Raw genomic sequence first — 14,124 nt, 5'->3', positions numbered from 1 at the left:
AAAATATATTTTTATATTTAATTTAATTATTGTTTTGAGAATATGAGAATCATATTATTTTTACTAGAACTTTAATATAGTACATATGTATTATGTAATGTATATTTATTTTTAGCTATACGGCAATAAAATTATTTAATATTACTTTTAAAATAAACATACAGTGTCGTAAATATTACTGTACAACGTGAAGATATAATAAATCAAAAAATGTTGTTTCTTAGATAAATGCAAAATAAGTCATAGTATATCCTTTAGTTAAAAATAGTAAATCATAATAAAATACATTTTTTGTACAATTAACATAATATATTATATATATTTGAGCTAAATAAATAAAGAATAAATTAACATTAAAAACTACAACCAAGATCTCACGTAAATAATAAATGCATAAAGACCTCAGCGAAAAAAAACATTCTAAATAGTTCTAAACACTATTTGAATTTACATATCTGGGGCCTCTCTATCAGTGGTTATAATGACTCCATCGAATTAAATAGCCGAGTCATTAAAGCAGAAAAGGCATCATTTTTGTTAACCAAATATCTAAAATCTAAGCTGTTTTTTAGAAGAACAAAGGAACATCTCTACACAGAAATAATTAAACCAACGCTAAATTATGGATGTGAGGTATTATGGCCTTTAACAAGTTTAATGAGAGAAATACTCATGTCGTTTGAAAACAAAATACTAAAAAACATCAGCGGCACAATATGCAACGAATTGGGATGCTGGCGCAGAATAAGGAACAAAGAGACCCAATAATTGACAGGAGTACCAAAGATAACAAACTTTATGAAAGCATAAAGAATAAAATGGTTCGATCACGTGATAAGAAGATTAAACTCGGAGAACAATAAAGTGGCGGTCGAATGAAAATCATAACAGTTTTCCATCGAATGAAAAAAAAGGGTAGATATAAAGAGGACATCCAAAAAAACGATGGCTAGATGGAATAAAGCATGACTTAGAGTAAATAGGGATACCAAATTGGGAAGAAAAAATACAAAATAGAGAAGAGTGGAATGAGGTGTTGGTGGCAGCAAAAACTTTCGAAGAGTTGTGATGCCAATGATGATATGATATGATATGATGATGATGATGATAATGATGATGATATGGTATGATAAAAACTATTTGTACTTTTATTTGATTTTAAAGAGTTGAAATACGTGTTTCAAAGAAAATTGAATTTCTGTCCGTATTTGGATTAGTCCGATTTTGTATTAAGTTCGCCGAACTTTCAATATACATTATAAGTATTACTCATCTGTAGTTTTCAAATGTAATTATAGTAGTGCAGTAGTGTTAGATTTCAGCTGATATAATAATAATAATAATAATAATATATTTATATAAATATAATATAATAATTTCTCCGTTTATTTGAAATTTAATTATAACACAGCCAACCTATAGTTTATTTTTTCAATTTATTACTCGCTTAATTTCCCATGGTAAAAATAGTTATACTCGATTATTATTATAATATCCCGACACCACTTGTTATTGTATAAAGTTTTAACACTTCAAAACTTGTATTTGTTATGCAAATTTTTTTTTTTTTTTTGTTTACAAGTGGTTCAAAGTTTCTTCTTTCATTTGGTACACGTAATAATATATCATAATTTTCCAGCACCATCTTTATGTAGGTATTCCGTAATACATACAACGTGATTAAAATATTTTTCTATCAAAGCTAATATCACTTACATTGAATATTTATTCATAATAACCTGTTTTTTCATAATTTACTCATAGTGTATACGATTATTGTGTTATGTTTATTAACAAGTATAATGTAACATTTATTTACTTTTTTTGTAAATACTGTAATTTTTTCTCTACAGCAGGTTTTAGGATTATACGTAGGAGTTTCTACTTAAAATTTGAAACGATATCACTTTTCAGTTGAATATATGTAAAACTTGTATTATGTATGTATTGTATGTTTTCGAAACAATTTTACCACGATTAAAGCATTTTAATGCATGCGCGTGGGATGCAAGTTATTAAATTTAATTTCTTCATCTATCGATGATAAATCATTGAAAAAACATTGTATACTTTTCATCGTAAAATAAATTTATAATAGCTTTTTGCTAATTCATCACAGTGAAATTTTTTTCGATGAATAAATTTAAATATTGTAATGCATAACTTTCGATAGTTATAAAATTTTATTATTCGTATAAAACGTTTATTTCAAAAAAATGAAACATTATTACTTCATCGCGTTTGGAGACACCACCGCAAATGACTCTGTCGCAGTTTCCAATTCGAAAGTACAGAAATTTCCTTTCACCGTACATAAGTAAAAAAAATATATATATATATATATACAATTAATATACAGGTATCTCGTAACCGCACTAGCTTTAATGCTCGGAGCAATGTGTCTACATTAGGCCCGTGACTATTCGCTGAAACTGTAAGACAAGAATACATATCTATTATACTTGTACGCAATTCTGGCCTGGGAGGATATTAATAAGAAAAAAAAAATTGTATAACATTTCATTGAGATAACGTTACGATTCTTCAACGTAACAGGTGCGTATACTTGATAATTTATGAATATATATATATATATATATATATATATGAAATGGCGTTAATCGAGGAGTAAGATACATCCCTAAACGTAAAATTGTAGATGGTACAATATTTGTAGTATATAATATATTATTGACTATTAGTTTGATATTTTTAACTTTGTTACTGTTAATGTGTTTAAAACTTAATACGTATTATTGTATGCTTATTATTAAAAAAAAAAATTGTAGAGAAGGGCATTTGATTGTTGATCTATGATAGGGCGTAATTTTAACATTTTCCCTGGGCGTAAAAATTCCTTATTCTGCCTCTGTATATGTATATTACATAATCGCATGCGTCAATAATATGCTTATGAGCCATAAATAACGTGAGATTGATGATCGTTTACATTAAAGAGGCCATTTGTAATAAAGCAATATTTGAATGGTATACCAATGCAACAGAAACAGCTGTACCAGAAGCAACACTAAAAGAACACAAATTAATTACTACTATTCAATAATATACTATGTATTGAGGTAATAACGGTGATCCGAGATGGCGAGTTGTCGAGATTTAACTAATGAGTAAGACGGTTACGAAAATAACAGACAATATTTAGCACAGTATTCTGTAGAATTATATTCAAGCCCGAATTAAGGGAGCCCCCGGCCACGTACCCAGGGCCTACATATATAAACAGCTCATAGTCATTTTGGCTCAAAATGTCATTGAGTGGTTATTTGTACTTTTTATAGTACCTACAAGAATATTTGTATTTATTCATTTATTTTTTGCTTGAACTAACGAGTATTGGGTAATATCATAACACGCCTACCATGTTTATCACCATAGGCGAGGTGAAAGAGGGTACATGGTCAGATTTGTATGTATTGAAAATAGGGATATATTTTATTATCACTGTATTTAAAATATGATCTTAAAAACATATGTTATACAAAAAAATTAAACAAGGAAAAAGGCTTATATATAAATGCTCAATTTTAATTGTAGATATATCTATGATAATAAAAAAATAATATGTTTTTAATGCTTTAACTATACTTAATTAAAAAGGTTTAAAATTGTTTTATTATATAATTTTGATAATTTTAAAGAACTTTTTTCATTGGTGGGAGCCACGACCATGAATTAGCTTTAGGGTCTTAACTCGAGCTTGTATATATTTCATTGCTTCAATAACTATAAAATTGCACGTACTTAATATAATTTATCTCCATCGTAGCAAAAATAAATAGAATACTGTCTACCATAAGTTTGCAACTAACATGTGAGTAAAATACAAATCATGTCTATTTGGAACTTTGCATAATATATGATTTTATACAATAAATTGAGCTGAAACACATGAGGTTAGTATTGTATAATATTTCTTCAATAATTTGATAATTGAGAAACAGTGTGTAATTTTTACTTATATTTTTGTATTATTAATTCACAAAAACAACTGACATAATTAATGATCAAAATGTATTACATAGCGATATACATTTTAAAAATTAAACAGTATGAGTCATCAAGTACGGTGTAAATATCGCTTATGAGTTATTGTCGAGGTTATTGTTAAACATATTAAACATTTAGATCAAATTAAATGTATATATGTAATAAAATAAAAATTTTAAACAACTGAGAATAATAAGATTTAAATTAATTGCGGAAATGGTAATATGTAACAATCTTGATTGGTATTATTTAATTTTAAAATGATCGAGCTGTCAATATAATAATAGTTATTGGCTATCTTAAATAGAATATAAGCAATGTTTGGAATGTTCACTTAAAACTTGAACTTGCTTACGTTAAAACCAATACTTAAACATATTATAATCAATATTTATTATTTATATATATATTTTTAAAATTATGGATACATTTGAAAGCCTTAAAAATCGTTTAAATTCATTAAAAAAATAAATATCGTTCACATTCACGTTATATTTGAAAAATGCGAGTGACGTTCGCGTGTAGTTTACAAAATATAAACGTGAACTTGTGTTCACGAATGGTGTTCTTTCCAAACATTAATTTTTAGGAAGTATATAAATAAACTAATAGGTAATAATTTCTTATGCATTTATAGTAATTTATTGAACTTTGATATATTTATATAAAAACCAATATTATAATATAGAAGTTAGAATCTGATTGACTTGAAATAAAAAAAACGAGCAAAAGATATTTTGAGTTATCAAATTAATTGTGTATATAGGAACACTAAAGAAGATTATTTTTTTTTTTGGTTTATCAAATAATATCAATTTTATTATAATGTTATATAATGTTTAACATTTTATTGTGCTATTGTTCAATTTTTATCTATTTACTTTTACTTTATGTAAATCAAATGATGAAAAATCGTCAAATGCTCAATATCCAAATTGCAATAACCAATAGATATCAACTTTATTAATAAAAAAAATATTTATTGTAATGACTAAAATTCACATTGTTGAATAGAATTATTTAAAGTGACGAATTGAAGAAAATAGTAGAATGTAAGAATTATATAATAGTTGAATAAAATATGAGTGTTATTTTAATTATTAATGACTTCAAATAAATCTATTGAGAAACAATATTTTATAAAAGAAAAATTAAAGTCTTATATTTTGTTTCAATTTTATGTATAATACCCATATAAATGAATATTTATAATGGGAAATGAATACTTTTATAATTTTAATTAAATATTTAACTATAATAAAATATATACCTATATAATCAAAATGGTACATTAATTTCCAACTCATCAAGATAGTATTATAAAAGTAAACAATATTTTTTAAATGGCTTTATTTATAAAGCAACAACAACCACAAGAAACGGGGCAGTTATATAAATACACGAATTCAGCGAGTCATTCATATTTTCATCTTCATTATACCTAATTTTATAACCTCTGACTTATAATTACATGATAGGCATCATCGTTAAAGCTAATTATTGGACAATTTTATACATTTAAATTTTAGGATATTTATTTTGTTTATGGTATTGCAAAAAAAGTTTTCAAATTTTAATTTTATAACAACATTTGTATATATAATAATCACACAAAACAAGTTTTCAATAATCAATCGTAATAATCATTTAAATTAATGTTAATTAAATTTTTAAAAACATAATAAGCTCATACTAAGCAAAAAAAAAAAAAATGAATTAAAAACTAAAACAATAGTATCGATGTGAATATTATTAAATCGAAGATGGTCATGAGGTTAATAAATCTCTGACACAAAATTAATATCTTAATAATAATATAGTAGTATTTAATTACATTTTTATAAATAAAAAAAATGATTTATACGATTTCCTATCGAAAAACTAATTTTAAATGTTGTTATTTATTGATATTAAATCACCTATACAAATTTATATTTAAATGTATACGAAATGGTATGTATAAGAAGAAATTCGAGCTTAAAAGTAAAATTTAAAAATCATATTTTGATGAGTAAAAATAATGTATATTATCAAACTTTGGTAAATACCAGTAACATTTGAGTTCATTAAATCGGTATAACTAACGCATATATGTAAATACATACAAGTTATATATATATTTTTAAATAAATCACGTTTTCGCTAGTATGATAATTAATAAATTAGAATTTAGTACATATTACTAAGTACACCATTTGTTTAAATGAAACAAATGATGATTCAATACGTATAGTTTTGAACTAGAATATAAATAACTAGAAAAGAGAATACTTGTGACAAATATCAACTATATAAGCTTAAAAGTTTTTGATACTTTTTTAAAATAAACTAGTGCACATCATAATTTAGAAAATAAAAGAAAAGATAAAGGAACACATTTAAGACAGATACATTTCTATCTTTTTCGTCATGTTTATTGATCACTGGACGTTCAAAGATCAAGGGACAATATACACCCATTCAAAACATTAATTGGCCATTAATATTATTATTTAGTTTCATAAGAACTATATCATTATATTCGTAGTATCGGTTTATAACTCCCCCCCCGCCCAAAATATTTCTCTTATTTTTTGTAAAATATAAAATCATTTTAAGATATAGGTATAATGTTACATCATGTTATCATTAAACAATTTTCACAGTTTACTAAATAATAACACAATTTATGTTTTAACTTATGGTTAATCTACTTATTAAAATTGAAAAATTGGTACTTATGTTGGAAAAAATTGAAAATTGAAAATCTTCCTTAAAATATTTTTCTGGCTGCGCCACTGATGTATATCATTAGTGACGTATTTTCAGAGAGGGATTTCCCGGGTATCGACCGCGGAAGCAGCCGAATTGGTTCCCGTTTGTCTACAGGTAAAATAGTGACAATTTCAATTTTCAACATAATTTACCTACACTATTAAAAATAAAAATCCAGCGGGCCAGTGCATAAAGAGAAAAAACCAAATTTTAAAAGTTTTAAATATATATTATCATATATCGATCATATTATATCGATAAGATTAAGTATAGAAATATAATACACAATAGATTACTGGATTTGGAAAATTGTATGACTGACTAAATTAATAAGAAGTTTACAAGAATTCAATATTTAAAAAAAGTTAGCTTCAAATTTACAAATCAGTTGTTTTAAACTGTATTTATTATATTTTATTATTTGTATTTAAAGTGATGACAACAATTTGACTTCCAAATTAACGTTTTAAAATTGTAGATATTCTATCATTTTTTTTTTAACACACATTAACGCACATTTTTAACCAAGCTTACTTTCAAGTTGACAGTCCTAAACCTGTAAAATTGAGAAAGAAAATGTGCGTGATTAAACGATAACCAATTCGGCTATACCTAATAAAATACCTTTTTCAAACGGGAACCAATTCAACATATGTCTTTGGAGCTCGGGAACCAATTCGGTACCAGCTTCGATCGCGACCACCTTCAGAAGAAAAAAAGGGTTCAAAAGTTATAAATTACTTGCTACGAAAGGACATAGAAAAATACCATTAATTTCTATTTCGTGGCAGTAAACAACTCTTCGTTTACATTTATAATAATAATATAATTTTTAATTCATTTTTTTTATAAAATCACTTATTTTTTAGAAAAATTCGAAAAACCTCTGGTACAAATATGCATTTCATTTTTTTTTAACGCTAACATTCTCAGTAAATAAAGATATTTTACTAAATATACTCGTACGTATATGACAACAGTACAAATGTTATTAGTATAATATACTAAGCTAATTTTTAAGTATAAACATACAGGATTAAATAAAATAAAATAAATAGCTTGAAATTTTAAATTTTCTTTCATAATGTTCCTATTAAATTATGTATATATATATATGGCATAAATAAAAATTAGAAAAAACATTTAGAACCCAATTCATATGCAAGAAATACATTTTACTTTTACCTGCAAAACTATTGCATTGAACCACTAAACATTTTTTAATGTTTTCAAAAGTTAAGAGATCGCCGATTATCCGATTAATGTAATCGACGATAATCATTCATTTTTTACGGTTAAATATAAATAAAACTGGACATTTTGTGTCAACCTGGGATTTGAGAATCATGATAGGTACAATATATAATGAAAACTCTCAAAATAAATACTATTTTATTATTGCTAACATTTTTAAATGTTATTATAATAATCAAATATGCTCTAAAAAATGGCAAAATTAAGAAATATGCGCTAAAAATTGTTAAAACACTAAATATGCAAAAATATGCACTATAAACTTTTAATATGTTTTTCGTAGTGTCATGAAAATAATTTCAAGCTTACTTAGCAATAAAATGAATAGCCTAATAAAAACATAGAAATGTAACATCTTCCGAACATTAATAATACTAATACAACCGTCGTACAGCTAAACAAAACGCGCGCGTCGTGTACCACAAAGTGTGCGCGTATTATTTGATAAGACAGACGTATCGCTTGACGTTTCCGTAAAAACAAATAGTATTTCACGATTATTTCGTAGACCGATGAAAAGTTTTGAGAAGATGCGATTTGTGGAAGGGAGGTCTAGACAAATACTTTTTTTCTCATTTAAATGGTTTTGATTAGCTAGAAATGTTATTACCATAACGATTTTAATGGCGTGCAACGTATCATCGAGATGAGTACATGCTCGTGTGTATTTTTACTATGCTAAAATGTACGAAGTTTTGTTATATTATTATGAGTTGGATTTTATGTAATTATCGATACATGTTCGATCGGAAATCGGTATCAGCACACCACGCGGTAGGTATGGGTTACAGAAGACAATTTTATTGAAGAGTTTTGAACGTGTCTGGTTAGGAGCAGAACGATCGATTTCCGGCGACGATTATGGCGATTTCACAATACGTACGCACTACAATTTCAGAGAGTGCTGGTGGATAAAATGTAAGGTACACACGGTTTTCCGTCAACCGTAGGAAGTACACGAGAAGAATAACAATTTATCGTCACATTCTCCCTCTTCGTTATGATATTATTGTTCTTACGGTTAATACATGAAATGCGTGTATATATTTATGATTATTTTGACTTATCGCGGAGGATCTTCCGGGTTTCAACTCATTTACATACACTACCGAGTTTGCCATTAGATTTGAATGAAAAAACTTTCGTAGATCGGCGATAAAAAAATCGATTTATTTGGATTAGTTATAGTCTTACAGTTACATAGGATTGAAAGAGATAAGATAAATTAGTGAAAATCATTTGACAGTCGATAGTATGTGTCTGTATAGAAAGTGTTTGTAAACATTTTTAATTTTAATATATATGTACAAGTACTACTATTAACAACAACAATACTAACAGTAATAATGACAATTTAAGTCCGCAGACAGCACAATTAACAAAAAAAAAAAAAAAAAACCCTACAATAATAATACATTTTAATTTATAAAATGGTAAGAACTGCACTACAGAAAGTCTATATGTTTTCGTTTTTTTTCTGCAAAACTTCTGTATTTACTTTTGGCAAAAATGTCTTGTCAGTATTTACTGTTCAATACTACACCACACTATAATACCACATAATATATCTATAATAAATATCTTGAATAAATAATAATCACTATTCGGAATCTCTTTTTCTACTGTTGTTCGGATCACATGTTTATAAAAATAAATAAAAAACAAGTATGTTGAAAAAAAAACAATACGCGATAGCTTTATCACGGTAGATATATATTTTATAATTATTGTTATTATAATTGTACTAACGCGTAAGCCAGTAATCATAATTTATATTTACAATAATATTCAACTTATCACCTCTAGAATATTAGTTTTAAAAGCCATATGCTTAGTAAATACATAAAAAATAAATTAAATGTGCGTAGTTATTGTTAATAAACGACTGACTAATTAAAAAGTTTATTATTTTTTATATCAATAGTATTACAGTAAAAGCTAACGGGAAATTAAAACAATTACAACCGTCGACTTTTTTAAGATTTGAAAAATTCAATTAATCATCGTATAATTAAGCATGTTGATTAATGAGAATTAATATTTACTGCGAAAAAGTGTTTATAACTGTAAGAGGTGCACTATAAAAAATATTTCCCCTCTCAAATAAGAATTTAAAATCATCCGTTATGTAAGTATTTAACGACAGAGGTGGAAAATTAATTACACAATTTGAAAACATTGAATTGTAATCTAATTTCACATTACTTTTCAGTTGTATCCAATTGTTATCGATAAATTGTGTGCATTCGAATTTCGTGTACCCTACACGCAAATATTTACACAATTTTTGGATATTTTGCTCCAAAGCTAATAAAACATACTACAAGAACATGATTTCGTAATTATTTGTTACCTTTGTATACGGTTTCAATTATTACAAGTATATTCGTTTCGGTCTAAAAGCTTTCTAGACCAATTGTATCTGGTCAGCGAATCGCACACCGATATATATTATTCGTGGCGAACAAGTAGCATTCTTCGCATTGCCATAACCGTGGGCCAATAGAACTTATACGTTAATTACACAATATTCTATATACAAAACAATACATGTTTTACATCATCAAAATGTGGTTGCGTTATGAAAACACGCGCTGAACCGGTCACGAACTAAACGAATTCAACAACTTTTGCGACCGTCGCGGATCTATTCGGGCCTCCGTTCGTTTGAATCATCATATACTCGAAAAAGTTACGTACGCGTTGGCAATACGAGGGAACCATCCGAATCGGCCCGTCTCAGAAACCAGTAATAGGTTTACCGGTAAGGGCGGGAAAAAATCTTGCTGGCGATTTCGCGTTCTACCGCGCGCAGTGCACATAGTGTTTATGTTTGGGGATAGCATTCGGCGAAGTAGTCTATAGGTAGCGGACTCACCTGAAAGCCAGGGCAAGCTTGCACTCCAGGTACCGGATCATGGAATTGAGGAACGTTGCGGGCAAGGCACACAGCAGCCACTTGAACAGCATGAGTCCGAAGTTGGGCACGTCCCGGCGCACAATGTATTTGACCATTTTGCCCTCCATGGTGGCCACGAAGATGGACATGAACGTGCGGCAGATGAGCGCGAACGTGTGCATGGACAGCAGGCCTACCTCGGGCGTCCAAAAGCCGGGCACCATGAGCCGCAGCAACTTCTTCAGCTGGATCAGGAACTCGCGGTCAATCCCGGGCCCGGCCGACCTCATCTTCTTCGGGATCGACGACTTTTTGCCCGCGATCGAAACCACTTTGGTGGTAGTGGTGGTATTGTTGTTGTCGTTGGCCTGGCCAGACGGCCGCCGTGCGCCGTCCTCCGGCCCTTTGCTGTCACCACCGTTAACGTTGCACACCTTCAGCACGATTGGATAGCCGATCTTGCAGCCGTAAAGCAGCACGGCCGCGGCCAGCACCCCTTTGCTCACGTTGTCCCGGCGCATAATGCTGCCATCCAGGTACTTGGATATGACCGTGGGCATGACGATGACAGTCGATGTGAGCGGTGTGGACAGGTCTGCTGCGGTTGCGGTGGCGGTGCTGTCAGTGGTGTTGTTGTTGTTCCTGCTGCAAGGGGCGTTCGCGGCCCGTCAAGGCATGTCGTGCGCGTTCCCGTTCAAAAGGCCGGTAACGACGGACGAGAGTTAGACGGACGGACCGCGCGCGCGCACAAGCACCACGTTACCGCTAACCCGGTGCCGGATCTCACAACGGTCGTGATCGCGAGGAACGAAACGGAGGTGTGTGTGGGAAGGGGAGAAATAAGAACGAAACGGTACAAAGAACGTGGACGACGACGACGACGAAAGGGTGTTGTTATAACGGTCGGACGATCGGAACAAACGCACACGGAAAAAAAACGAAGATCGCGCGCGTCGGAGTCGACGTTGGCTACTGAACGATTCGCGGCATACGTAGTACGCTGTGCGCGCAGCCCACTCGCCGCCGCGGCTTTCCGTGTGACGTCGCGGACGGGTGAGGGTCGGCGGCGGCGACCGATGCGCTTGGTGCGATGTAACGTAACGACGCGCCCGCGCCAACCTCACTCGACGCGTCCCCCCCCCCCCCCGTGCGCATAACCGCTGACACTCCCCCCCCTACCCGGTGACCGATACATCGTACCTCCCCTCCACCGGTACCGAGCGCCGACCGCCGCAAGTCCGTACCCGCCGACGGTTGTAGCGTTACAGTCGTAGTAAAAGCAGTTGTAACCGTAGTGCAGGTATTAGTGGTAGCAGTCGGTCAACATTTTTTCTTCGACTCTTCTCCGGTCGACGTTTCGTTGCCGACCGCGTGAAAAACGTCGAGACGTGCGTCCGCACGGGGCGAACAGCTATTGCGAAAATCGTATCTACTGTAAACGATATTTTCTCATTTGTTACATTGCCCCGTTCCCGTACCGACCTCGTGCGCGTTGCACGCACGTGACGTTCGGCGCGTTAATTTGTCCGTCGACAAAAAAACTGATTACTTCCAATTAAATACACGTAACGTCGTAACGGATGATACATGAAACTAGAAAAAAAACCAACATGACGAATAAATATTATAAAAGTTTTGACAATCAACAGTGATCGTCTAACAATGAATTACGAAATTAAACAAAGAATGATGGATTGGCCAACTTCGTAATCTTTCGAATTGGACTGTTGCTTGAGAAATGCGTAGGAAAAAAGGAATTGAAAAATACTGGAAGCAGCATATATTCCGAGGGTTGGGAGGATAAGGCAATCAACACTGTTCAATAACATCGGAACGTCTGTACCCCAGTTGAAATTTTAAAACACAAGATTATAATCTATAAATAGTATTAAACAAAGTCACTTCCCTCGTCCGTCCCTGTATATGCTTAGAACTTCAAAACTGCTTTAGAAAGACCATTTACAAAACAGCAATTAGAAATGGTGACAAGTGACCACCTTGAAGAATTCCTCACTTCATGATTATTACTGCACTATATTTTTGTGTGATTATTTTACAAGAAGGATTTGATCAGATTTTACGTTTACAATATGATATCCGGAGATAAAGTTTCTTAGTAGTTCGATTTCAGACAAGTTAATTATAATAATATGGTTTTTCTTTTACTATTTTTATGTTTTGGTCATTTTTTAACATTCATCATACATTAATGATTTATTAATCCGAGATATTTTTTTCCTATGTAATTTTCACATAATAATAATAAAAATAATAATTTATAATAATATTAATAATGATATCCGGTGGTTCCAAATTTTATTTAGGTATTATATTGTAATTTTCATTATTATAATACATGATTTAGTGAACAATTTACTATAGAACATTGATCTTTTGTAAATATTTTTCAAAAATAAAACAAATACAACAATATAAATCCATACAAAGTAAAACACTATTCTTTGAGTATATTAAGAAAAACAAACTAAATATATTAAATATATATACTGAACCGTATGTACATACCGTGATGATACTTTACACAAACAACGCACGTTGGTTAACTATACTTTTGTTTTTAAAAATTTGCATTTTCATTACAACTGTGGTAATAACTGAGTAAGGTATTTCTCGTTTACATACATTTTAAATTTCCATTCTAAAATATTTGTTAGTTAAAAATCGTAAATCAAAGAACTAGTAACTTAAATTGTTTATAAGATGACGATCAGATTAATCAATTATTGCCGTTTTAACCTATTTTAAATTATACCGGTATACTTTTAGCGATTCAGTACTTTCTCAAATTATAGTTATAAAATTATTTATAAATTATAAAATATTTTTAAATGCACGTAATCAAGAACATGAAATTAAAAACATTAAAAAAAAGTAATTTTTATTACAAAAAATTAACAAATACACAGTTTTTATAATGCAACAATGCAGTTTTTTTGATATTACTTCAAATAATTTACAACTAAATATATTAAAACCCTACCATTTGGTGATGTGATATTTTTTATTTTCATTACTAGAAATGTAGGTACCTACACGGGTTATTAATCAATACAGTTGTTACGAATCGTAAACGTTACCAAAATGTTAAAAAAAATATTGTTGCGTGCCGTCAGTTCAGAAGATTCGGTGTTAGGAAGGAAAATAGGATGTTTAAAATATTAACTAAAATTTAATTAAATTACTATTTA

At 30.3% G+C, this 14,124-nt stretch overlaps 1 protein-coding gene across 1 annotated transcript in view; it reads right to left on the bottom strand.

Moving 5' to 3' along the window:
* Window positions 1–11,920, bottom strand: part of LOC112689838 (ATP-binding cassette sub-family D member 2) — a 48,746-nt gene extending 36,826 nt beyond the window's left edge. The window contains exon 1 of the mRNA XM_025563704.1: window positions 10,895–11,920. Within this exon, the coding sequence (XP_025419489.1) occupies window positions 10,895–11,475 (581 nt within the window). The 5' untranslated portion in view covers window positions 11,476–11,920. The remainder of the gene's footprint in view (window positions 1–10,894) is intronic.
* Window positions 11,921–14,124: the final 2,204 nt, after the last annotated feature.

Source organism: Sipha flava, unplaced genomic scaffold (assembly GCF_003268045.1).
Source record: "Sipha flava isolate LNK unplaced genomic scaffold, YSA_version1 474_pilon_pilon, whole genome shotgun sequence".
NCBI lineage: Eukaryota > Metazoa > Arthropoda > Insecta > Hemiptera > Aphididae > Sipha > Sipha flava.
The sequence above is the reverse complement of the archived record's forward strand: the minus strand, read 5'-3'. Positions and strand labels throughout refer to the sequence as shown.